Below are 25,852 nucleotides of genomic sequence, written 5' to 3'. Positions count from 1 at the left end.
TGAGGCATAGAACTTCCTTTCCTCAGCATTAATAGGCTTTACTTTCAGAACAATACAAACATTGTTAAAGAAAAATGGCAAAACAAAGTAGGGGTCAAGTCCTTGCTGAAAGTACATTTTTAAAAGATTTTAAAATAACTAATTATTCCTTATAATTTATTTTTGCAGGGTCAGAAGGGAGAACGGGTAAGAGTATTCTCATATTTATCTTGTGTTTTGTATATTTTCTAATTTAAAAAAATATTATTATATGACCTTTCAATCAACATCCTGGGGGTTACCATTGACCAGAAACTGAACTGGACCAGCCATATAAATACTGTGGTTACAAGAGCAGGTCGGAGGCTAGGAATACTGCAGTAAATAATTCACCTCCTGACTCCTCAAAGCCTGTCCACCATCTGCAAAACAGAAGGCAGGAGTGTGATGCAATACTCTCCATTTGCTTGGATGTGTGTATCTCCAACAAAATTCAAGAAGCTTTACACCATCCAGGACAAAGCAGCCCATTTGATTGGCACCCTATCCATAAACATTCACTCCCTCCACCACCAACGCACAGTAGCAGCTGTGTGCACCATCTACAAGATGCACTGCAGGAATTCACCAAGGCTCCTTAGACAGCACCTTCAAAACCTATGACTGCTATACCATCTAGAAGAACAAGGGCAGCAGATAGATGGAAACACCACCACCTGGAAGTTCCCATCTAAACCACTCACCACCCTGACTTGGAAATATATCGCTGTTCCTTCACTGTCTCTGGGACAAAATCCTGGAACTCCCTCCCTAACAGCACTGTGGGTGTACCTATTCCACATGGACTGCAGCATTTCAGGAAGGCAACTCACCTCCTCCTCCAGGGCAATTGGGAATGGGCAATTATTGCTGGCCTAGCTTGTGATGCCCACATCCCATGAATGAATAAAAAAAGTTCTTTAACCCAAGTAGCAGCCAAACTGGTGACTGAGTTACAATGAATTATTTCTCTGTCCTGTGTTTTTATGTCATTGCATTCATTTCTATGCCAACATGATCACTTGCAATGTTTCACATAGGCTCGTTTTCCCTGCTGTCTGCATTCCTTGAGTCTGTTTTCATTGTTCGCAGCTGACCTGCTTGCCCTCTTTCCTTTACTGTCTCTCCTTCACTCCTGAATAACATTGAGTTCCTCTCTTTGCCTTATATCTCTCTTGCTCCATAGTCTTTCTGCAGTGATCCCCACCAACCCCACCCCACCTCTACCACCACAGCTGATATGAGCAGTTCAGCTGCCTGGTGTGTAACAAGTCCTGATCCTGTAGCACTGTGTAAAGCACAATAAACCAGACAAATGGCACCTCAGAATCAGCATGCACACTGAACTTTCCATTCCAAATGCATTTTCTTTTGAAGTGCCTTGGGAGGTTTTACCACATTAGAGGCACTATATAAATCCAAGTTGTTGTTATACTTGATAGATGCTGCAAACAAAATAATGGAACTGATGTGGCATGTGTCTGATATTGCTAACTATGGCCTAATTAATTACCAATTGAGTCGTTTACATTTCTTCATATTTATAGATATTTATATCTGCATATTTGCCTAACTTCCCTTCCATCTCCCTATCTAACTATATTTATATATTTATATATATATATACACACACTCACACTTATATTTCAATCTATCAAATACTCATGCTCCAGTAATCAATATGTTGTCAAATAACAGTGTTGTGGCTAGAGTCTCAGAGAATGCCATCGTACAGGAGTTAGTGTTCTGTCTGCCTTTGAGACTTTTTATTGCAACTATGTGCTGGTGGAGCAGCAAATCATTTTAAACGTGATATGTAACTATGTCGATGGTGTAAATGGGCGATGTCAGATTAACCACTGCCCCTCTCCGTCCCATTAAACAATTCTCCTGATTTCTCTCCTAATTTTCCTTTTCGTTGATTTCAAAGTGGAGGAAATAATGGAAATTTTGTGGGATGTTGCATCCCATTAAATCACTTGCCAAATTGTCATATTTAAGTTTTTACTAAATATTTTTCCCTTGCCAGCTTGCCAGCTGAGAATTGTTAGCATAAATGGTAATGTTACTGGACTAGAAATCCGGAGGCCTGGACTAAGGAAAATCCAGTAAAACTTGGAAACGACTAAGACTGGTCTGAACCGGCCTTGTATACCTTAAAATGGAATTCCATTTTGGACCAATAGCAATCATTTCAAAGTTTCACAGGATTTTCCATCTGGTAATGCTCCAAAGAGGTGAGTTCAAATCCCAGTGTGGGAGTTGGGGGAATTTAAATTCAATGAATTAATAAATTTAGTATGAAATCATAATTTATTAATACTAATAAAACTACTAGATTGTTGTAAAAATCCATCAGGTTCACCTATGTCCTTCAGGGGAGGAAATCTGCCATTGTCACCTGGTCTGACCTACAAGTGACTCCAGACCCACAGCAATGTGGTCGATTTACTCTTAACTTCCCTCTGGGCTGAGTTTTCAGCTCGGCGAGCGGGCGCACGCCCGACATGCACGAGTGTGAAATAGCGCACAATGATGTCGGGTGAGCGTCCCAACGTCATCACGCACTTGCGCGATATTTCAGTCGGCGGGTGCGCACGGGAATCGGCAGCGCGCCCACCGACAATTAAGAGGGCTGTTACGCCCGTTAATTAATGGATTAAAGTGAATTTTTCCCTGCCCGTCCAACCTTACGTTTGGCGGCCTTTGGATTTCTGAAGAACCTCACCCACGGGCGGGATGAGGTTTCCGATGTTAATTAAAAATAAAATAAAAATTTTAAAATCTAATTTTTAACATGTCCCTGCTCATGTGACAGGGGCATGTTTACCTTAATTTTAAAATCTTTATTTTTAATGTTAGAAATCTTCAGCTCCCTTGGGCAGCTCTGTGCCTTCAGGGGGCTTTCACTGAGCGCACTTGTGCTGACTTCCGTGCTCGCCCTCCCCACCTCACCCAGGCATCGCTGAGTGTTTCAGTCATTAATTGGCCAGCCAGCGTGAAATCACGGTCAGGGCCCGATCACAGGCAGCGGACCGTTATTCGGCCGCTCCTGGGCCCACACGATGAGGGGAAAATCGTCCCCCCCCTTGAAATACCCTAGCAAGCCACTCAATTCAAGGGCAATTAGGGATGGGCAATAAATGCTGGCCTTGTCAGCAATGCCCACATCCCAAAAACAAATTTTAAAAAAGATATATATGACCAGAGAAGGACACTATTGTCCAAATATATGGTCCCTAAACTACAAAATGCTGTTTAAATTCTCTCTTTTATACCACTCAGGATCTTCTTCCCAAAAACTAACCTTCAGTTTCTCCACATACTATCCAGTTTCACTGACAAGTCCGTTCCACACAGTCATCACCCTTTGTTAATTCACCCTCCCCCTTCTGAGCCCAATCCATGTTCCCCACACAATAAAGCGTGCTTTAAGATTTGAATAAAATAAAATCCCTAGCTAGCACTGCAAGTAAAGAATATCAGGGGTGTAAGAGAGGCTGAGTGGTTTGGGGTTTGGACACTTATCTCCTCCAGAATAGTGGGAAATGGAAACATGGTTCAGCAAGAGGGTGTTCTGAACTTGGAGGTGAAGTGCTTTGCACTACACCTGACTTGTACCGAACCTGAACTTGAGCTTGACGCATTCACCAGCATGGACCACCTCTGACAAAGACAGGCAAGTGACGGAGGACAGTCTCTCTAAAGTCTTTGATTCTTCATTGCAGGGTGAAATCGGGCCCCCAGGAAATCCGGTGAGTGTTTATTAAATCTGAGCTAATTGGATAAGAAGCACTTTTTTTAAGCAATGGACAAAAGTCAACCAAAGCAGCGAGGATGATCAAACACTCAATATTGTACTCCTGGAAGGGATTACAAGATATCCAACTCATTGAGAAGATCAGACACTGCTCTCTAACACAGCTATTGAACTCTGAGATCCCATTAAAATGCTTTCATATCCCACCTGAGTTTTGGGTTTTTATAAAAAATAATCTATTTGTGGTTGTCCCACTATGTCTGCTTAATTTATTTTGCCATTTCTCTTCTGACTCGCATTAGAATTTGGTTCTGGGTCCACTGATTGCCCTTTCATACCTGCACGAGTGACCTGCCTTGGAAGGCAGTTTGGCTGAAGGGGCATCACAACTAAGCCCAATATGTCTCCCAACATCCCTACACATTCCAGCAGGGCCCATTGGGTAGTGATCAGAAGCGGGAACCTGTCAGATATTCCCACTTCCTCCATAATCATATTGCCACCAAGGCCAATTATTCTGTCCCAGGGTTTCCTTGACAGAATCAGCTAACTCAGCACCAAGTTAAACAGGGACCTCTCCAGTGTGTATAGCTCAGCACCAAAATGTTTTTAACATTTAACCACTGGAACTATATGGATAGAGTGGTTAATGTGCAGTGTTTTAAGGCTCAGTGGGGAGCTCTTGTACCTCTGAGCCAGAAGGTTGTGGGTTCAAGTCCCCCTCCGGAGACTTGAGCGTGTAATCTAGGCTGATACTCCAGTGTAGTACTGAGCGAGTGCTGCACTGTTGAAGGTGCTGTCTTTTGGATGAGGTGTTAAACCACTCACTCTGGTAGATGTAATAGATCCCATGTCACTTTGTGAAAAAGTGCAGAGGAATTTTTCCCAGTGTCCTGGGTAACATTTACCCCACAGCCAACATTTGGTCATTTATCTCATTGCTGTTTGTGGAATATTGCTGTGTGCAAATTGACTGCTGTGTCTCCTGCATAACAGCAACTAAACTTCAAAAAGTACTTCATTGACTGCATAGCACTTTGGGAGTCCTGAAATCATGGAAGATCCTGGATAAATGCAAACTCCTTCTTTCTTAACAGGAAACAATGAAAAAATGTGACTTTGCTAAATTGATAACTGAGACCACAAAAACATAGAAATATAGGCATCTCATTTACTGTTGGGTGAATAGTCCCGGGGGTTACTATTGACCAGAAACTGAACTGGACTAGCCATATAAATACTGCGGCTACAAGTGCAGATCAGAGGATAGGAATCCTGCAGCGATTAATTCACCTCCTGACTCCCCAAAGCCTGTCCACCATGTACAAGGTACAGGTCAGGATTGTGATAAAATACTCTCCACTTGCCTAGATGAGGGCAGCACCAACAACACTCAAGAGGTTTGACATCATCCAGGACAAACAGCCCACTTGATTGGCACCCCATCCACAAACATTCACTCTCTCCACCACTGACGCACCGTAGCAGCAGTGTGTACCATCTACAAGGTGCACTGCAACAACTCACCAAGCCTCCTTAGACAGCACCTTCCAAACCCATGACCACTACCATCTAGAAGGACAAGGGCAGTGGATAAATGGGAACACCACCACCTGGAAGTTCCCCTTCAAGTCACTCACCATCCTGACTTGGAAATATATCACCATTCCTTCACTTTCACTGGGTCAAAATCCTGGAACTCCCTTCCTAACTGCACTGTGGGTGTACCTACTGGACTGCAGTGGTTCAAGAAGGCAGCTCACGACCACCTTCTCAAGGGGAATTGAGGATGAGCAATAATTGCTGGCCTGGATGTGCTTACCCACATCCCATGAATGAATTAAAGAAAAGTTGTTTGATGCCCTATGTTAATAGAGCTGTAACAGTGGTAACAGTGGGCAGACAGATCACTATTAATATACTGCACTGTTATACATTTCAGGGCCAGCAAGGCTTCATGGGTTTACACACGAGTGGAGGATATGATTCATTTGCATTCGCCGATAAGGGTGAAAAAGGAGAAAGGGTAATGACTGCCATTAGTTCACTTTTCATTCCGTTACTGAATGTGTTTGAATAGCAAGGACGCATTCCCAGCCTTGGGCAAACAGAAATAACACAGATACAAGGGATGACAGTGCAGAAGCCAGCCTTGGAGTAGAGAAGGTTAAGGAGAGATTTAATAGAACGTTCAAAATCCTGATGGGTTGTAATGGAATTAATAGGAAACTGGTTTCCTCTGGCAGGAGGGTTGGTAACCAGATAATACAGATTTAAAGTAGTTGATAAAAGAACCAGAGAGGAGATGATAATTTTGTTTATGGAGTGATCTGGAATGTACTGCCTGAAAGATTGATGGAAGCAGATTCAATAGCAACTTTCAAAAGGGAATTGGATAAATACTCGAAACGGGATTATGGGGAAAGAGCAGGAGAATGAGACTAATTGGTTAGTTCTACTAAAGATGGGCCAAATGGCCTCCCTCTGTCCTGTATGTTTCAATTACTCTATCCAATCGGTGCTGCTAAACCATGGGTCCTCAGTTCCCAGACAGACCCTGACCCTACTCTATCTTTATTGTGAGTGTGACACCATTAAAAGGTGTTCCCTTAGCATGAAATTATTCTGGGAAAGTAATTTTTTTAATGGAGAAACAGAATGAGCATTAGGTGATATCTCAGCAATGTCACTGAGCAGTGAGTTTGGATATAACTTATATCATCTGTGTGTTTATAAATGAGCAGTGGATTTGGTTTTCTGGGCAGATTAAATCAAAGACACGAAGGATGTTCTTCATCTCAACCTGTCCCTTTAAGAACACTGAGTAACATTGAGATTAAAAATCTGAAACACCAATTGCTAGTGCATGCTGGGAGCACAAATTGCAGTTTGCTTCTTGATGCCGATTTCTCATCGATTAACAGATAGACAGAATTCAGGGAGGCAAATGCTTTTGGATGTCCTGTGGTCATGAAAGGCACTATATAAATTCAAGTTTTTTTTCTTTCCATAAATCATTCTGCTTGTTCTGTTTACATAAGCTGAAGCTGTCTTTGAGTTCTTCAGTACTCAATGACTCGATGACAGCAAGATATTAGATTGTAACCTTCAACAGTCAGGATTTAGAGTGGACGGTATTACACTGTCCACATCTGTAGTGGCTGCTCCATCATCTGTCATGCTCCTGGATACACAAAAGGATTAAGATTGTCCTCTCCCTCCCCTAGCCCCAACCTGTCTCTCTATTCCAAATATTGGCTGGATTTTCATCCTTGAGGTGGGTAGGAGGAGTTGGGAAAATTCTCAGCTTGGCCTGCTCGCCTTGGGAGAAAGTGCATGCCAAGCCCCTAGGAGTTGTGAACCCTAGTGTGCATGAGGTAAGTTCAAAAGGGTCCCTCTCATACCTATGTTTAAAAGGCCCACCTCAGTGCCTTGGGACTTTGACCCATTGAAAAGAAAGGCCCTCCAGTCCTCACCCTCACCCCCCTTCACCGCCATACTCACTCCATGCCCCATCCATGCCACCTCATGCCCCACCCACCTCAATGCCTCCTCATGCCCCCAATGCCAGGCTCTGCCCTTCAGCCATCTCCCTATGTCACCTCATGTCCCCTATTCCAGGCTCTGCTCTTCCACCTACACCTATGTCCCCTCATTCTGTTATTCTAATAGCTGTCTGGAGTCTCAGCCAAGCCCAGACATCTATCAGAATAACAGAACACCTGTCCCCCTGAAGTAATATTGTTTGATTGACAGTTCAGGCTCTCAGATCTCTGCAGTTAATTTCAAAATGTTTTTTGATATAAGTCAAGTTTTGTGTTTGTGGTTTTTGAAACTTCAAAGGGCCAGGATGATTGACACTTTTATTAGTTTGCTGCCCATACTTTTTTTTTCATCGGAGATAGCAATCAATGGATTATATTTTTTTCAAAACTTTTTTTTTACACATCCAACTTTACACTGTGGTGTTCTTTGGTTCTAGGAGGTGTACAGTGGGTCAATGGGCATGGAAGTGCCAGACCTTGGCATAGGGGTCATGAAGTGTCTGAGGGGGTGGGTGGAAGGGCAGACCTTGGGGTGGGGGCAGGGCGAGGAGTCATAGGGATTGCGGGGGGTGTAACTCGGCGTAGGGGGCTTGAGGGGTCATAGTGGGCGGGTGAGAAGGCAGAACTTGGCATAGATATGAGGGGGACCCTTTTGAACTTACCTTTTTAAAGGTCCTCTCATGCACATTAGGGTTCACAAGGGGTGGAGAATCATGACTTTTTAAAAACCTAGCCCAGCTCTATGAAAATTAATCAGTAGGAGATATTTTTTCTCAAATGGAGCCAGCCAGGTCGGGAATGCTGAATGCCAGCTTCTGACCGGAAGCAGCCTGTACCCTTTAAAGGTACTCCTGAAAATTTATACAGCCCGGGAATGGAGTCAGAAATCCCAGAATTGGGACCAGCTCGCCATTTTTTCAAAGGCTTCTCAGTCAACCTGACTCGGTGAAAATCCAGACCATCATCTCTTCCATCAATACTGTGGCCAATGCCTCCAGTCTTCAATGATGCAGTCTGATCAACTCATCCTCCATACGCTGGAATGTAGGGGATGGCTCCCTCTGTCTATGAAATAAAGAATATCAGTGGGATTTTCTGGTACCGAATTCCTGGCCGAAGCCAGCGGATCTTTTGCTGGTCCGTCAAGTTTTCCGTCCCACCTGTGACAATTCCCACAGCGGACTCTTTCTGATATGTCCACATCAAATGTACAGAAGAAATGTTCTCCACTATGCTGAAATCAAAATTTGTTGCACTGACCTGCACTCGCTCTAACTCATTTCGTTTTCCAGAATCTGAAGATTTAGAAATGTCTCACATCTGCTGACCTTCCCTTAATACTTGAGGTTCGCATCACACGCTGTTCACTAAATCTGGGACTTCCATTCCCCAAAAAGCTACTGAAGCTGGCTAGTCATTTGGAAACTTCAAAACTGAGATTGATAAAATTTTTGTTAGGCAAAGGGGCTTAAGAGTTAAGCAACCAGAGCGAGCTGATGGAGTTAAGATACAGGTCAGCCGTGATCTCGTTGATTGGACAGAAGAGGATCGAAGAACCGAGTGGCCTACGAATCTCTCTCTTTTCTTTGTTTCAGACTTGGTTGCTTCCTGGGCTGTGGGCTTCGACTTGCCTCTTGAGGTTTGTCTGTGTAAAATAAGAACCCAAATACTTACCCCAGATTCTATGTAAAAACAAAAAGCTGTGCTAAAGAAACAATAAGCAAGTCAGCAGTCAGTTCATTAATTGCATTTTATGGAACTTGAGATTCTTTATTCAGTCCTGGGTATTAGGAAATTTTATTTTGGATGGTTGAAAATTATTTGTGAAGATTGAACTGATTTGTAACCATGCAGGGCCTACCAGGAAAAGATGGAATCCCAGGCCTCCCAGGCCGGCCAGGACGCACAGGCACACCTGGTTCACCTGGACCAAGGGTAAGGCATTCAAGTCAATCACAAACCAATCCTGCCCCCTCTCTTTCATTTTCCTTGTAAAAAGACTGGCCTTTCAAGGTTTGAATCTAGGCATTTGGATATGAGATAAGGAAAAAACCACTTTAATATTGTATCGATAAACAACTTTAAAAACGGAGCTGAATGGATATTTGGTTATTTATTCATGGATATTTGATTTTGTCTGAGCCCATCCATTTAACCTTTCCCAAACAAAAGAACATAATATTTTTGTTCCTGTTGCTGAATGAAGGGGATTAAAGGTCTTGAAAGGGAACATTGTACTCATTAAATGATAATGGAATTGTTTATAACTTACCAGAATCTGTTTAAAACTGGATTTAATTCAACAGAAAGCTCTGTAAGGGTGCAGTTATTGAATTAGAACTCTGCCATGTTAACACTTCCTTGTTTGTCACACTCTATTGAAGTGAAGTCCAGCTGTACAAGTTTGGTACACAGATGTTAACTATTTAAAACAAATGAGTTAATGCATCCAACAAAAGAGCAAATTACTCTGAAATGACAATGTGATTGTTGGATGATATCTCACAGTACAATTTAAACACATGCTTGATTGAATTATCAACTTGAAGCTTTGTCAACTGTCAATCTTTTCTAAAGTTGGTTATAAATACGGATCCACAGGAGCCATCTCAAAAAGAGCTAATAAGATGTTGCATTATTTTTCTTGTGTTGTAGGGCCCCCAAGGAATACAAGGGGATAGAGTAAGTAGCGGAACAAAATCTAATTTCATCTGTTAAAATATATGTGTGGTATTCATTTAACTTAATTCTGGAATAGAATGCAGCTTCTCGCTTAGTAAACCACTAGTGTTTCATAGCCCTTCATAGAAGATGCCTTTTGATCACTATGTGGACTGACCTGAAAATTTCTGGGGGGGGCATACCGCTAACCGCAACCTGCCTGACCCTGAACCCTAGTTTTCCTTCTTGTCTTCATTATGTATGCTGGAGCAGGGATGGGGAGCAGGCTCCTGGTGGGATATTCGACACCGTGAGAGCCTGTTGCCACTGAGGAGGTGGTGGGGACCAGGAGATGAGGGATCCTTTTTAACAAGAGCTGAAGAGGCCTGAACAGTGCTTCAAAATTTTCACTGAAAGGAGTGAGGCCTTTGTTGGATAGGAAAGAGGAGTCCAGAATTAGGCCTATTCCCATCATCAATGAATTGGGAGCTTGTCATGCTACCCTGTTGATGCCAATCACCATCCATCTCTTGCCAGTCCCTCGGGAGCTGCTGATATCAGTCAATTGGGAATTTAGTTGAATTCCTGGGGCCTGCTTCGTGTTTACATGTGGCGGAATGATGAAGGGGTAACCAACGCCCTTGCTGCTGAGGTCTCCTTCTCGATTCCCTGAACTTTCCAATTTTGGCTCTGAATGGGTCATTTTCTAGCTGTACACTCCCAGCTGGGGGCCTAGCCCATTATGAGCATAACTCAGAAACCCTGTGATCTACTGTGCACAATTCTCCAGCCACTAATTTAAATTCAATATAACTTCCAAAAAAGGCAATTAGATAAATACTTGATAGGGGAAAACATTGCAGGGATGTGAAGAGAGAGAGCAGGGGTCTGGCTCTTTGAAAGACCCTGCCCAGACTTGATGAGCTGAATGGCCTCCTTCTGTGCTGTACTATTCCATGATTGTAAATGGTCAGAAATTGATACGCAGCAAGTGCAGAAGCTGTTGATATATTTTGACAAGGTGCAAAGTCAGAAAAATTACCCCTTAGAAAGCACTGACACATCTTGTGAATACTACAGCTCATCACAGATTGCCAAAGCATAGCAACGATATACAGACACATATATCAGGACCAAACATCTTGACTTCTTGGCTCCCATACCAAATTCCTGATATCAAATCTAATGGAACTGGTGGTTTTAGCATCTGCTGTAAACAAGGATTTCCCCATGGAAATTAAACTCCTTTAATGTTTACAAGATGAATGATTGAAGAGCACTGATGAATACCTGAACACGATACACCAGAGAATGACAGGAAGACTTGAGATTATTAAAATTTTCTTCTGATCTCATGCTGAAAATCTGAAATGGAAACAGAAAATGCTGGAATTGTGCTCCACTCATTCAGAGTGCGAAGGGGGAACACAGATTAAGGTTTAGATTGGGACCCTGTGTCAGAATGCAGTATCCTTTGTCAGAATGCAGTACCTTTCACAAGTTCTGATATAAAAACTCACCCTAAATGCTAAGCCGACCTATCTCTCTCAGATGATGACAGATCTGCTTTGCATTGCTATCATTTCTGTTCTTATGATAAAAAGGGATGAGAAGGATTTTTTTTATCCTTCAGACCTCCTGCCTACCCTCAGCTTCCCACAGAGTTGCATTCAGAGGCACTCATTATTGCTTCCATATTTTTCTCCTGCATTCTCTGTAACCTGTGGACTTTCTTTCCCCTAGGGGCTCCACGGATTTAAAGGACCTCCAGGTCCTAAAGGTGACAGAGTGAGTATGGTATTTCACGTATTACAGTTGCTGGTGGGCTGGTTGTAAAAAGACAACAATTTACAGAAATTGTAATGAGAAGTCAGTCCCATGAGGATTACAATATTGAGAAATTGTTTCCACTGCTGGAGGGTGAGTAACTAGCGGGTACAAATTTAAGGCAGTTGACAGAAAAAAGAGGCAACATAAGGAAATTAATTTTCTTACGCAATGAGTTGTTATGATCTGGAATGCACATTCTGAAAGGAAAGTGAAAGCAGATCCAATGCTAACTTCCAAAAGAGAATTGGATATATACGTGAAAAGGAGAACAATTGTAGGACTATGGGTAAAGAGTAGAGAGGGCATGGCTATTTGGAGCCAAATGCAGCCACATTGAGCCAAATGTTTGTTTCTGTGCTATATGAATCTATGCTTAACTTGGGGCTGCTGTTATTGATTATATGATACGTCCTAATATTGGTTCTAGTCACACAACACAAAACAACTTGACATACGACAGGGCAGACCAGTCCTAACAATAGAAAACCAGAATTTTTCCCTCATAAAGCTGTGGATGCTGGGGGATATGGAACGTGAGCTTCGCTGTCAAGGCCAGCATTTATTGCCCAGTCTTAATTGCCCTTGGGAAGGTGGTGGTGAGCCGCCTTCTTGAACTGCTGCAGTCTAGGTGATGTACAGTATGCCCACAGTGCTGCTACAAAGCAAGTTCTAGGTTTTTGACCCAGCAACAGTAAAGGAAGGTGCTGTCAACAGAGGCTTGGCAAGTTGTTGCAGTGCACTTTCTAGATGGTACGCACAATTCAGCTTCAAAACTGAGATCAATAGATTTTTGTTGGGTATGTGTATCAAGGGATATGGAGATAAGGGAGGTAAATGGAGTGGAGGTACAGACCAGCCATGATCTAATTGAATGGTGGAATAGGCCCGAGAGGCTGAATGGCCTCCTGCTCTTCCTCTATTTTCTGCTGCTTTTAGGGGTGAGGTGCACCAACAAGATCAGGAGAGCATGAGAGTTATTCATCTTGAAATGAGGAGAGAAACTGTTACAAAGCTGAACTCAGTCACACCCAAGTGGACTGCAGTGGTTCAAGAAGGCAGCTCACCATCAGCTTCTCAAGGGCAATTAGGAATGGGCAATAAATACTGGCGTAGCCAGTGACGCCCACACTCCATAAATGAATTAAAAAAAAATCAAAAATATTTTCAGATTTGGTCTTATTTTGCATGGACCAACTAAGTCCAGTCTTAGCATCTTGTCAATTATCCCAATCACCAGATTTCATTGTCTTTTTAAAGGGAGAACCTGGATATGTTCTGGGAGGAACTGATGTCATTCCTGGACGGAGAGGAGAACCTGGATCTCCAGTAAGTATTGGTTAAAATGCATGCAAATGAAGCATGAAGGTGACCAAAAACTCTACTTGATATAGATTTTTCAGTTGTCTATTTTGGAGACACATAAATACGGTGGTGATTTTCTCTGGCTGGCACTGGTGAGAAACAATTGCCGAAGAGAGAAATATATTTGCCATATGGTTTTAAAAGTTTTAAGAGACATGAATGGTGCGTTGATTATAGTCTCCCAGTTGCTTCAAAGTTGTGACAGTTCCGAAGAAGAGTCACACTTGACTCGAAACATTGGGCGGAATTTTGCCCTTGATGGGCGGGCGGGTGGATCCCACCAGCTCGGCGGCGGGCAGGCAGACAATCGCCGCCGCTGAAACGGGCCCCGCTGCCATTTTGAGTGGGCGGGCCAGTTAAGGCCTGCCCAGCGGGCCACCCGACGGGAAGTGCTATGCACTCCCTGTGCGGTGGGGGGGTGGGGGGGGGTGGGGGGGGGGTGGAGGGATTCCCCATCTGTCAAAGTGCACTCTTTCGCGCATGCGCATGAAAGGGCGCACAGCTCCCTGAGACTAAGTGCTGTCTCAGGGAGAGCGCTGAAAGTTTTATAAACTTGAAAAATAAAAAACTTATTAACATGTCCCCCTCATGTGACAATATCACACGAGATGGGACATGTTAATAAATATCACATAAAGTTTATTAAAGTTTTTTAAAACAGATGTGAAACCTCATCCCGCCCAGTGGATGAGGTTTCATGTTTTTTCAGAAGCCCGCTGGGGCTCCTGGCCTGCCCACCAGCCTTAAGATTGGACGGGCAGGGCCTTTAATTGGCTTAATTATCCCGTCAATGGCCTCAATTGGCCATTGACGGGTCAGCGGGCAGACAGCTGATTGCGCTGTCCGCCAACCTTCCTGAATATTTAAATGGGGCGGGATGACATCGGGGGTTCCCTCCGAAGTCATCCCTTGTCATTTTCGTGTCAGCTCGCTGATGGAAAAATTCTGGCCATTAACTCTGTTTCTCTCTCCACAGATTTTGCCAGACCTGCTGAGTTTTTCCAGCATCTTCTGTTTGTATTTTGGATTTCCAGCATCCACAATATTTTGCTTTTATTTTAAAGAAGCTTAAGAAAGTGATTTGCCTCTGGTAACCTTCTTCACCTCAACTAAGTTTTGCAGCAATTCAGCTGGTGACCCTTCCATTTTAATGAGAATTTGCCTTCACTGCTTAAGCAACTTTTATATTTAGGGTCCGAGTGGGGAGCCAGGATTTCCAGGGGTGTCAGGCCCACCAGGACTTCCAGGGCAGCCAGGGCCTCAAGGGCAACCAGGCCTCTCTATCAAGGTCAGTAACTGTGCAAAGTAATTATCATACTGAACGTTTATTTACTGTAAGTTTGGGATTGCCCACTCAGGTTGGAGTTATTCCTGGAGGTTTCTTTGCTTGAGTTCTCGGCCTACTCCCTTGCTCCCACTGTCAGTGGCATAACACCTCTACCCTCACACTGTACTGCCTTCCAATGCCAATTGGAAAGTAAAGACTCTCTGATTTATTAATTCATGGGATGGAGGTATTGCATTTGTAGCACAATCCTATTTGCCCTGCAGAGAGAAGGTGGTTGGTGAACTGCCTTCTTGAACTGCTACAGTCTGTGTGGTTGGTGTTAGTACTCCCACAGTGCTGATGGGTAGGCAGTTCAAGGATTTTGATTCTTTGACAATGAAGGAATGGCAGTATAGGCCCAGGTCAGATTGTGTGTGACTTGGAGGAGATCATGAAAGTGGTGATGTTCCTATGTGCCTGCTGTCCTCCTCTCTGGTAGAGGTCACAGGTTTGGAAAGTGTTGTTGAAGAATCTTCTTGGATGATTGTTGACCACCAGGCAAACTATCTTTTCTCCCATATCCAATATTTTAATAACTGATAATTGAAAGTGTTCAAAGAAAAGAAATAACAAATACAATTTCATTTTAAGTCCTTTTGATTTTTTTCCTGAATGTGATCCGTAGCAGTGTCAGGGAGATTAATTTTTAATTCCTGGAAACAGCAGGACAATCCTGGAGGGTTGGAAACCATTCTGTCCATAGGACTATATTAGCATGGGCCATGTTAGTCGATCAATGGGTCAGGGCAAGTGATTTCTTTAAAATGGTGTAATTGAATAGTCAGTGCAGAAGCAATTTTACTTCCATTAATGGTTTGCATCTCTCTAAAGTGTTATCTATCAGAGCTGTGATAGAGTTCTCACTCTGCAGCTGACAGGCCCCCAATTAACATTGTGATCTACTCCATCTGGTACTGAACACAACCAGACAGCTGTGACTTCATTGGGCTGGATTTTGACTCTGTGCAATAGTGTACAGCGGGTGGCACCGAATCGACTGCCTGTTTCCCATCTGTCTGCACTTTTATTACGATTGAAGCCAATGTGGAGAGATGTAAAGTGGGCGGCAGATACACTATCACCTGTTTTCCCTGTTAGCACAAAGTCAAGAATCATTATCAGTAGATGCTGTCTGAAAAAATGTGAGCAATGCTTTTAATCTGAAATTGTTGAAGCTGGAAGGCTGTAATGTACGACATCAAAAGATGAGGTGCTGTTCTTTGAGCTCCCAGTCGAAATGGAACTAGAAAGGTTAACCCCCTACAACATGAGAAGTGACTAGTGTGTTACAATAATAGAGGGTATTTCCTTTCAAAAAGATTGTTTTCAAGATTCCTCTGAATTAATGCAAGTGAATTTGGGTTGGTATTAAAATAAAATTCTTAAAATCTCCTACATCAAATTTGCCACAAAAAAGAACTTACTCCTGCATTCTCTTTCCAAACTTCTCTCTGCTCAGCCCCAACAATCAGCCTTAATTCTCTCCTCAGGAGTGAGATGTTGGTAGGATATGATAATTGGCAAAAAAACTGGGGGAGGAGAATTTCTTTAATGATGCGAGTTGTTATGATCTGGAATGCACTGCCTGTAGGGAAGCAGATTCAACAGCCATTTTCAAAAGAAAATTGTATAAATACTTGACAGGGGATATTTGAAGATCTATGGGGAAAGAGATGGGCCAGACTAACTAGATACCTTTACCAGTGGTATAATGTTACAGACACCTACCAATGGGTTTGCAGGCAGGGAGCCCGTAAAATTCCCCAGGTGGCCTTCCCACCACTTACCTGCCTGCTGCGACCTAGGTCTGCCCACCAGCACTCGCCCCATTGAGGCCCTTAAGTGATCAACCATTGGCCACTTAAGGGCCCCTACCTGCCCGGCCTCTAGTTTGACGAAAGTAGGAAGACGTCAGGGGCAGAGGAAGCCCAGCAGGTCACATTGCTTAGGCCTTGGGTGGAGTGGTGGAGGTTGGCACCTCCATCAGTGGCCCTATTTCTAGATTGGGCACCATCCTTAATGTTTTCCCTACACACACCCCACCACCACTGTGGGTACTCCCCTCCCACCTGGCCTTGACATCAGGCCTCCAATTCCTCTTTCCCCTCTCTCGGGGCCACCCCTCCCATCCTTGTCATAAGACACTGCACCTACCTGATCCTTTGGGCTCCAGGACTTAGACTGGTTGAACTGCTTGTGGTCCTATCCATGGTCACCGCTCCTACTGGCACTACAGAGCTGCCAGCGAATCCAACTGGCTCGCAGCTCTCTGAGGTGGGACTTCCTCCAGAGTGAGGGGTGGAAATCCCGCCTCCAGCCAATTAATACTCCATGGGGCATTAAATGGCTGTGGGGTAACCGTATTTGGGCAGGAAACCCCACCATTGAAAACATTTTGCTCCAAGAGCCAGCATAGTTACGATAGGCCAAATTGCCTCCTTCTAAACTGTATGACCGTACTTCCTGTGCCAGCTATCATATGACCCCACCGACTGGGCTTTCCAACTTAATGTGATTGTCATTAAATAGCAGCCAGCTTCGTGAGGTGGACCCGTAACCATAGGTTGAGTAGCAGTAGGCTCATTGTGCATAGGATCCCTGTATCTGGAAGGAGAGGGATCTTTTGTCCCATCAATGTGGGCTACACTTTGACCCGGGTCCAAAGGTGGGCTGACCATATAGGATATCAGAGAGATGTCCCGAGTGCCCCCATGAAGGTTTACATAGCGGAGTATTATCAGCATCCTCCCTCCAACCCCACCCCATCCCACCCTTTTCCCATGAGAATCACAAAGAATTCTGTGCCTTTTCAGGAGTGCCGGTTTATTCCTGATCAGGTCCCAGAGGTGCTGGAGCCACTTTGCTCATCCACTGCATCATTCATTCCTCATCATCTTTCAACATACACCCCCTAAGCTGTCAATTTTATTTTACAGGGCGAGCAAGGAGCTTCAGGTGCTCGGGTAAGTAATCACTGATTTTAGCTTTGCTGTTTACTTTCATTACGAACTGTGCTGTAACTTCCCCCTGGGGATGAAACCTGCTGACTGTTTTATTAAAGCTGTCAGCTGAAATATAAAGGGGAAAGCCTCAAGTTGACTGTCACTAAGATCAGCACTGAGAGGAGTGTCATTCCTGAGAATCTGGAGTCAGTTTTGAAGACTTTAAACTTTGCCAGCTTTCTTTTAAATTTAATTTTGTAAGTAATTTATTTTCCATATTTTCCCTTTGAGTTCTGATCCCTATACCCATTCTTCACATTATTGACTGACTGATGAAGCACTGGTCAATCTTCTCTGGGCTTGTAGGTGTATGATTATGCTAGGGGATACCAGAGAAGGCCTGGTCTGGCTTGGTCTCAAGGAGAGTAATTTTAGCCTCATCTGACTGGTGAGAGTAGGATCAGAATAGCCACTCATTTTACTCCCTACTTCCAATTGAAATCGATGTGCCCGGTTTAAGATGGTGGACAATCGACTACTGGTTGTTTCCTGATGGGCAGTTTAGGTTAAATTTACCCACGAGATAATATCTCATCCACGATACTGGGGGCAGCGAAACTTCCCAGGATCTTTTTCAACTTTTCTATCTCAGAAAATAAATTGTAATGAGTCCTACTTTAAGGAATTCTCAAATCAGGCTAGATTATATACACAAGTCCATGAATAGGCCTTGAACGAACTTCTGACCCTTATCAAACTGAGACAGGTTGATTTTTTACTTAAAATGTTTGTCAAACTCTCTTTCGGTGAGACAATGCAACATAGATTTTAAAGGATTCAAAGTGTAACGCCAGAAGTTAAAAATGGAACTTACTAATAAATTAATTTATTTCAGATTTCAAGAAGAACTACTTACTGAATTGGAATAATCTACCAAACAATATAAAACAGAGACAAAGCATTGAGGTTATTAGCATACAATAAGATGGCATGTGGGAGAGTTAATGCACTAAAGTGATGGGTATTGATGGACTGATAGGCTTTTCTCATCCTTGATATTCCTTAAATACATTTATGACTTATATTAAATTGACATTCCTTATATTACAAGTCCACTGCTTTCAGCTTCCTAGCAAAATATGAGCATTTAAATTGCAGTATTGAGTGTAACATGATAATTTGATCCCAAGCCAGTTGGCGAAGCATGAAACTAGATACTAATCCTTTTCTTGATAATAGGCTTATTTACAGAATGCAGCATTAGATATGTCTGTTACCTACCAAATAACCCCATATCCCAGTGGTCTCTCTTTATTATCTTTTGAGCACAACAATTAAACAAATAAGTAATTTAACAAAATGACAGCCCCTTAAAGGGGCACCGTAACAAAAGACAAAACTTTAATGGAAACTTATCTAATTAAATTAAAATGTCATTTGGAGGACTAATGATTCACTCCAGCCCCTGCGGTGCCCACTGGTTGCAGGAGGACTCAAGTGTACCTGTGGACATCGCATGCTCCCTCTCCAGAGACGTTCGGGTGTGAACGTAGCCCAGAAGAAGGGCAGGCAATTGGGCCGGACGACCCCCTCAACCGCCTGCTGCTTGGACCTATTACTGGTCACCTTGGCCAGGCCCTGGATTTGGCTTACAAGGAGGTCCTCCACTAGTCCAGTAGCATTACCCTGCCCAAACGCCTCTGGTCTCTCTTTATACTCTTTTGACTCTTTTATTAAACACCAATTAAACTAAATTAACAGGACAAGGGACAAAGTAAAAAGCAGCCCCTTAAAGGGATACTGCAAAAAGAAAACCAAAATCTTAAAAGAAACATATAAACATCAAACTAAAATGTGATTAGAGGGGTCAATAAAGCACCCCAGTCCCCTTGGTGCCCACTGAGCACGGAAGGCCTCGATGGTGTCAGCAGACATCCTGTGCTCCCTTTCCAGGGACACCCAGCCGCAAACATAGCCATGCCATGGAAGAAGCGCAGGCAGTCGAGCCAGACGACCCCCTCGATCGCCCGCTGCCTGGACCTGTTGATGGCTAACTTGGCCAGGCCCAGGAGCAAGTTCACGAGGAGGTCGTCCATCCTACCCACTGCCCTCTGGTCTCTCTTTATACTCTTTGAGTATACCAAATAAAATAGACTAATTAACAAATTTACTAATTAAACAAATTGATATCCCCTTAAAGGGGCACTGTAACAAAAAGATAATTTTTTAACAAGAAACTTAGCAAATCAAACTAAAATGTTGTTTTGGGGGCCGATGATGCACTCCAGCCCACCGGTCACTGAAAGCCTCAAGCATACCAGCGGACACTGTGTCCTTCCTCTCCAAGGACACCCGGTCACAAACATAGCCACATAAGACAGGTAGACAATTGGGCTGGATGATCCCCTCAATTGTTGATGGCCACCTTGGCCAGGCCCAGGAGCAGGCTAACGAGGAGGTCCTCCTCACTGCCCAACCCACACCACACTGGGTGGTCAAAGATCAGGAGCATGGGGCTGAAGTGCAGCCAAAACCTCAGGAGCAGCCCCTTCAGGAAACCAAAAAGGGGCTGCAACCTCCCACAATCTATGTACACACGGAACATGGACCTCTCAAGCTGGCAGAAAATACAAGCAGTTTGGGAGTCCGTGAGCCATTTTATTTGCAGATATGCAGGATTGCTGCGTGAAGCAGCTTTTTATGTTCCAGCTTTATAAAAAATTAATTGTATTTGAATTCCACCCGTTGCCCTGGTGGGATTTGAATCCAAATCCCCAGAGCATTAGCCTGGGTCTCTGTTACTAGTCCAGTAGCATTACCACTACACCACTTTGCAGCAAAATTATTGCTCAGAATAGTTTCTTTTATATTCCAGATTTATTAATTGAATTTAAGTTCCAGCAGCTGCAGTGGCGGTGGGGTGGGGGGGGTGGGGGGGGGGTGGGGGTGGTGGTTGTGGGGGGTGGGGGGGGGGGTGGATATCAACCCATGGGGCAGAATTTTCTGTTTGACGTGCGGGACCGTGCCAACGTCACCACGCGCCATTGAGATATTTCGCGGGGCAGGCATGCGATGAAGTTCAACGCACGCCCGTCATTAATTAACGGGCTAATTAAGGCCCTTAAATCGTCAATTGATGGTGATTTTCAGACAACCGTGCGCTCTTCGGGTCGGCGCACGGGCGCAACGGGCAGGTGGGTGAGAGACTTTTTAATAGACCTCATCCACGGGCGGGATAAGAGGGCTCAGTGGGGTCGTCAATCTGGTCTGTGAAGTATTTATTGCAGAAAGTTTTTTAAACTTGCCTGTGTGATCTGCAGCAGTTCAGAATGAATTCCAGCAGCTTCCTGTGTACTTTGAACGTTCAGCTCAGCACTCTGCAGTCAGTAATCTTTATCGGGCCTGCAGCTTTCCAGGTCCTCCCCTTAGCCTGGGTATGGGTTGTGACATGTCCACTGGAGGCAGCTCCTCTGGGGAGGAAGGGAGGGCTAGAACAAGGAGGACGCCAGGAGTGCACAGTCAACCTCCAGAGGAGTCACCTTTGGGAGGACAGGCGCAAGCACAAGGGGTGCAAGGCCAAGAGGTTGTCCGAGGCAGAAGAGGTCGCAGAAGACGCCACTACCCTGCTACCAGGGTTTACAGGCGGCGAAGCAGCTACCTCAATATGTCTGAGGTGCAGTGCTGAAGGAGGCCCTGACTGTCAAGGGAGACAGTTAACTATGTCTGTCAGATGTTTGGCCCTGAGATCTCTCCTAACCGTGTAGGCGGACACCTCATGCCAGTGGCTCTGGAGGTCACAGTTGCCCTCAACTTCTATGTCTCTGGCTCCTTCCAGGGCTTGGTGGGTGATCTTTGCGGTGTCTCCCAATCAGCTGTCCACACTTATGTCAAGCAGGTCACAGATGCTCTGTTCAGGCGTGCATTGACCTTCATCCACTTATGTTGGGGCCAGGCAAGTCATCCACAGTGAGCCAGAGGCTTCGCGGCCATTGCTGGCTTCCCCCGTGTCCAGGGTGCTATAGACTGTACACATGTGGCCATCAAGGCACCAGCAGGTGAGCCCGGTGCCTTCGTCAACAGGAAGGGCTTCCACTCTATGAACGTGCGGATAGTGTGTGATCACAGGATGCTGATTCTACAAGTCTGTGCAAGGTACCCAGGCAGCTCCCACGACGTCTACATCCTCAGACACTCCCAGGTGCCAAGGCACTTCAGTGCTCCAGCCCTGCTGGATGGATGGCTGATGGGTGACAAGGGATATCCCCGCAGAAGGTAGCTTGTGATGCCTTTCCGCCATCCAATATCAGAAGCTAAGCAGCGGTACAATAGGAGTCACGGCTCCACAAGGGGCTGAGGTGGAGAGAGCCATCGGTCTTCTCAAGATGCGCTTCTGATGCCTGGACAGCTCGGGGGGGACAATCCAGTACCCTCCAGATTATGTGTTGGTGATAGTGGTTGCATGCTGCACTCTTCACAATCTTGCGCTGGAAAGGGGGAACACAGTGGACGATGAACACCTTGACGCAGCACATGCGGTTGCACACGATGTGTCCAGCACTGATTCTGAGGATGAGGAAGCACAGGGGAATGCTGAGGGGCTAAACACTGACCCTGGACTACACCAAGGAGGCAGGGACACCCGGGAGGCTTTAATCCAACAAACCTTCAGCTAGCTCAACACAAATGGATCAGCAGGACCAGCCTTGCCTGGTGCTTCCATACTCGGCACCTAAGTGCCAAATCTGCCAGGTCATGAGCTGCAACTAAGGGCTTTGGACATAAACTTGAATGTCCAAACAAACACTCATGACATTTATCTTAAACATACAAATTGAGAACTAAGGAGTCACCCTCAGCCATGGTAACACATCTGGTTTGTATTTTAACCATCAGAAGTTCTCACAAATCCAAAACAAGACTTTAATCAAGCAGAAAAAATTCATAAGTACCTAATCTCGGGCCCACACAAAAGCACCAGTGAGAAACCCGTGGTGTGCCTAAGGTGGCTTATACTTTAGTTTCCGGGTGCTACGTCTTGGTGCCGCCCCATCGCTTGGAGTGGTATCTGAGCCAGCCTGCTCACCCTGCTGTCCTGTTGGCCTCGATGACCCTGGCGGTCGTCCTCTGGCCCGTGGAGCCTGTGCTGGTCCCGCCTGGGAGGGAGCGGCCAGTTGCACAGCTGGCATCTCCCCAGTCGTCGCAGCTTCACCCAATGAAGCGGTCACTGGGAGAGGGGCGGAGCAGCTGGTGCCCTCATCCAGAGCACTATGAAAGGTGCCCACAGAGATGACGGGCAACTGTTGCGCCGACGTGAGGTCACCTCGGACTCTTCCTGCTCACCGTGGATGGATGGGCAACAAGCTGGGAAGCTTGAAGCCCACACCATCGCCCACATTGGCACTGACCAGCTGTGGCCACTGGTCCTGAGGGCTTGCAGGTCTGAGCATAACCCCAGGAGGACCTGCTTGTTCTCCTGGAGGTGCCTCTCCACAGGAGTGTTCACTCTCTCCATGGAGGAAGCATGAAGGCTCATTGCATCACTGATGCTCTGCATGGATTCTTCCATCACGAACACCAAGTGAAGCATAGTCTCATGTATCACTCCCAGATGCTCCCGCACACCTGGCCGCATTTCCTGCAGCTGCTGCGTCGCAAACGACTCCAGAGGCACATCATCACGCACCAACTGAGCCTGTGCCTGGTCCCGTGTAGTCCTCCAACTGCTGGAGCCATCAGCACTCTGTCTCTGCCAGCTCCTCCAGTGAATGTGAAGTGCCCTCTCCACTGTGCCCCGGGACACTAGCCGATGTCGCAATGCCACCGATGTGCTAGTATCTGCGCTGGTGCCTGCCTCACAGAAATGGTGTGACGCAGGTGACACTTGAGGGCCCTCAGGTGTGAGATGGGGCATCTGCAGTTCCTCCTGGCGGCCATGATCTGATGATGCTGAAATGAACAACAAGGACAGTGAATCAGTTAGCATGCACACAGTGACACATGTCATCCCTTTCCCCTGACTCATTCTGCGCTCAACCTTCCAGAACCTATGGAGACTAATAATGGTGGGGTGGCAAATAATAGGAGGATAGCCTTAAAGAATGGCGGATATGGACGGGCTGGTCAGATGGGCTAATGAACGCCAAATGGAATGTTATGTGGATAAATGTGAGGTGATGCACTTGGGCAGGACAAACAAGGCACGGAATACATGATGATTGGTAGGACCGTGGAAAGTAAGGAGGATCAGGGGGACCTTGCTGTGCATGTCAACAGGTCCCTTAAGGTAGCGGGACAGGCAAATAAGGTGTGTAAGAAGGTAAATGCCATACTTGCCTTCATTAGCCGAGGAATAGAATTTGGAGCAGGGAGGTAATTTTCCAAGTGTAGCAAACGCTGCCTAGGCCACAGCTGTAGTTCTGTGTGCAGTTGTGAAATGTACTTCATGGGAGGGATGTGATTGGAGTTGAGAGAGTGCAGAGGTTGTTGACCAGGATGCTGGCTGGGCTGGAGAGTTTGACTTAAAAGGAGACATAGCATAAACTGGGGTTATTTCCCCGGAGCAGAGGAGATTGAGGGGTGACATGATTGAGGTTTATAAAATTATGAGGGGCATAGATAGGGTCAACAGAAAGGAACTCATCCCTTGGAGGAGGGATGAGTAACTAGGTGGCATTGATTTAAGATAAGGGGCATGAGATTGACAGGTGGTGTGATGAGTAACCTTTGCACACAGAGTGTGTTGGGAATGTGGGACACACTGCCTGAAAGAGTGGTAGATGCAGAAACCCTCCTAACATGTAATAAGTATTTGGATGTGCAGTTGCGATGTCATGGCATACAAGGCCATGGGGATAGTGCTGCGAAATGGAATTAGGCAACTTAGGAAGGTGTTTGACGCGCGCATCCTCGAAGGGCCGAAGGACCTTTTTCTCTGATCCACACCCCTGACTCTATTAGTCTGTGACCAAGCAATGTTGCAACAATAACAAATTAAACAATCATCAGTGCTATGGATGTTAGGAGGACATAGTGGATCTCACTGTTGACCTCAAATACCTGGCCGTTCCACCCCAGCCTCACCGACACCAGTTGACCTGGGTGCATGGCACCTCTCAAGCTCCAGGGCCTTCTGTTTGAAGCAGCTTAACATTGTCAGATGAGCCTGGCCGCTAATTAAGGCCCACCCGCGTAAAATGGCAGCGCGGACCAGATCACGGGTGCCAATTAGGTCCACACCTGTCCACAGCCGCTCCAGCGCCACCCACCTGTCAGGCAGAAAATTCTGCCCCAGGACCCCAGAACATTAACCTGGACCTTGAGATTACAAATCTAGTGATACAACCCCTTTGCCACCATCTCCCCTGGTCATCCATTAACACTACTGAGGACTGCAATAAGTAAATAGGAGAATTAACAAACTAATTTAAATTAAAATGATAGCCCCTTAAAGGGGCAGTGTAACAGAACCAAAACTAACCAGATCAAAATGTGGTTTTTTGGGACCCATGAAGCACTCCAGCCCACGGGTGGCAGAAACGTCACAATTCATACTCTTTTGAGTACCAGTGAAAACAAAAACTAATTAAACAAAAACTAATTAACCAACAAATAAAAGCCAGTTGGACCAATTGATAGCCCTTTACAAGGCACTGTAACTAAAAAAAATTTAAAGGATCTCTACAGAATTGAATCTCATTTTGGGGGCTGATAACGTGCTCCAGCCCCTGCAGTGCCCACTGGTCACAGAAGTGCTCTAGGTACTTAATTAAACAATGTCCTTTATCTGTGTATCTTAACAATATAATTAACATACCACTCACTTAACGCTTCATCCAATCATAATTAAATAACTGATTAATCAACAGGGTCAACGTGGGAAACCTGGTCCTAAAGGTGACAAGGGAGACACTGGAATTCCTGTAAGTATCTCACTTTATAGGATCTTCTCATTGGTGAATGAGGAGATGCAATGTTCTGACATTGCCATGAGCAGAGTCATTGTGTTAGTGGTTGGTCACAGAGTAACCTGAGCTAAGACTAGCAATGAAGAATACAGCTTTTGAATATAGAGGACTTGAAAGGGAGCAAAGCACTGCAAGGATAATTGTTTGTTTGTTGCTCATTTTTCTGTTCAGGGAATTGCTGGATTGCCTGGACCAATCGGACTTGATGGAGTCCCTGGGGTCCCAGGGTCCAAAGGAGAACAGGTAACAGCCTCTGTTCTGGTTCCAGTGTTTCAATACATTTGCATGTTATTAACTAGGGCTCATATTCATGGAGCACAACTCACTATTCTTTCAGAAACTGTGACCATTTCTTCTCATATTGCGGTTAGGTAGGAACGTAGAAACAGGAGGAGGCCATTCAGCCCCTCAAGCTTGTTCCGTTATGCAATTAGATCATTGTT

The 25,852-nt window shown here is 45.1% G+C and overlaps 1 protein-coding gene across 1 annotated transcript in view; it reads left to right on the top strand.

Annotated features, from left to right (window-relative positions):
- Positions 1-25,852, top strand: part of LOC121286154 (collagen alpha-1(VII) chain-like) — a 188,135-nt gene that overhangs the window by 55,821 nt on the left and 106,462 nt on the right. Inside the window, exons 21-31 of the mRNA XM_041203135.1 lie at positions 169-186; positions 3,747-3,773; positions 5,721-5,804; positions 9,178-9,258; positions 9,979-10,005; positions 11,728-11,772; positions 13,072-13,140; positions 14,369-14,464; positions 17,440-17,466; positions 25,311-25,364; positions 25,581-25,652. Coding sequence (XP_041059069.1) covers positions 169-186; positions 3,747-3,773; positions 5,721-5,804; positions 9,178-9,258; positions 9,979-10,005; positions 11,728-11,772; positions 13,072-13,140; positions 14,369-14,464; positions 17,440-17,466; positions 25,311-25,364; positions 25,581-25,652 — 600 coding nt within the window. The remainder of the gene's footprint in view (positions 1-168; positions 187-3,746; positions 3,774-5,720; positions 5,805-9,177; positions 9,259-9,978; positions 10,006-11,727; positions 11,773-13,071; positions 13,141-14,368; positions 14,465-17,439; positions 17,467-25,310; positions 25,365-25,580; positions 25,653-25,852) is intronic.

This window comes from Carcharodon carcharias, chromosome 13 (assembly GCF_017639515.1).
Source record: "Carcharodon carcharias isolate sCarCar2 chromosome 13, sCarCar2.pri, whole genome shotgun sequence".
Lineage (NCBI taxonomy): Eukaryota > Metazoa > Chordata > Chondrichthyes > Lamniformes > Lamnidae > Carcharodon > Carcharodon carcharias.
This window is presented reverse-complemented; position numbering and strand designations above follow the sequence as displayed.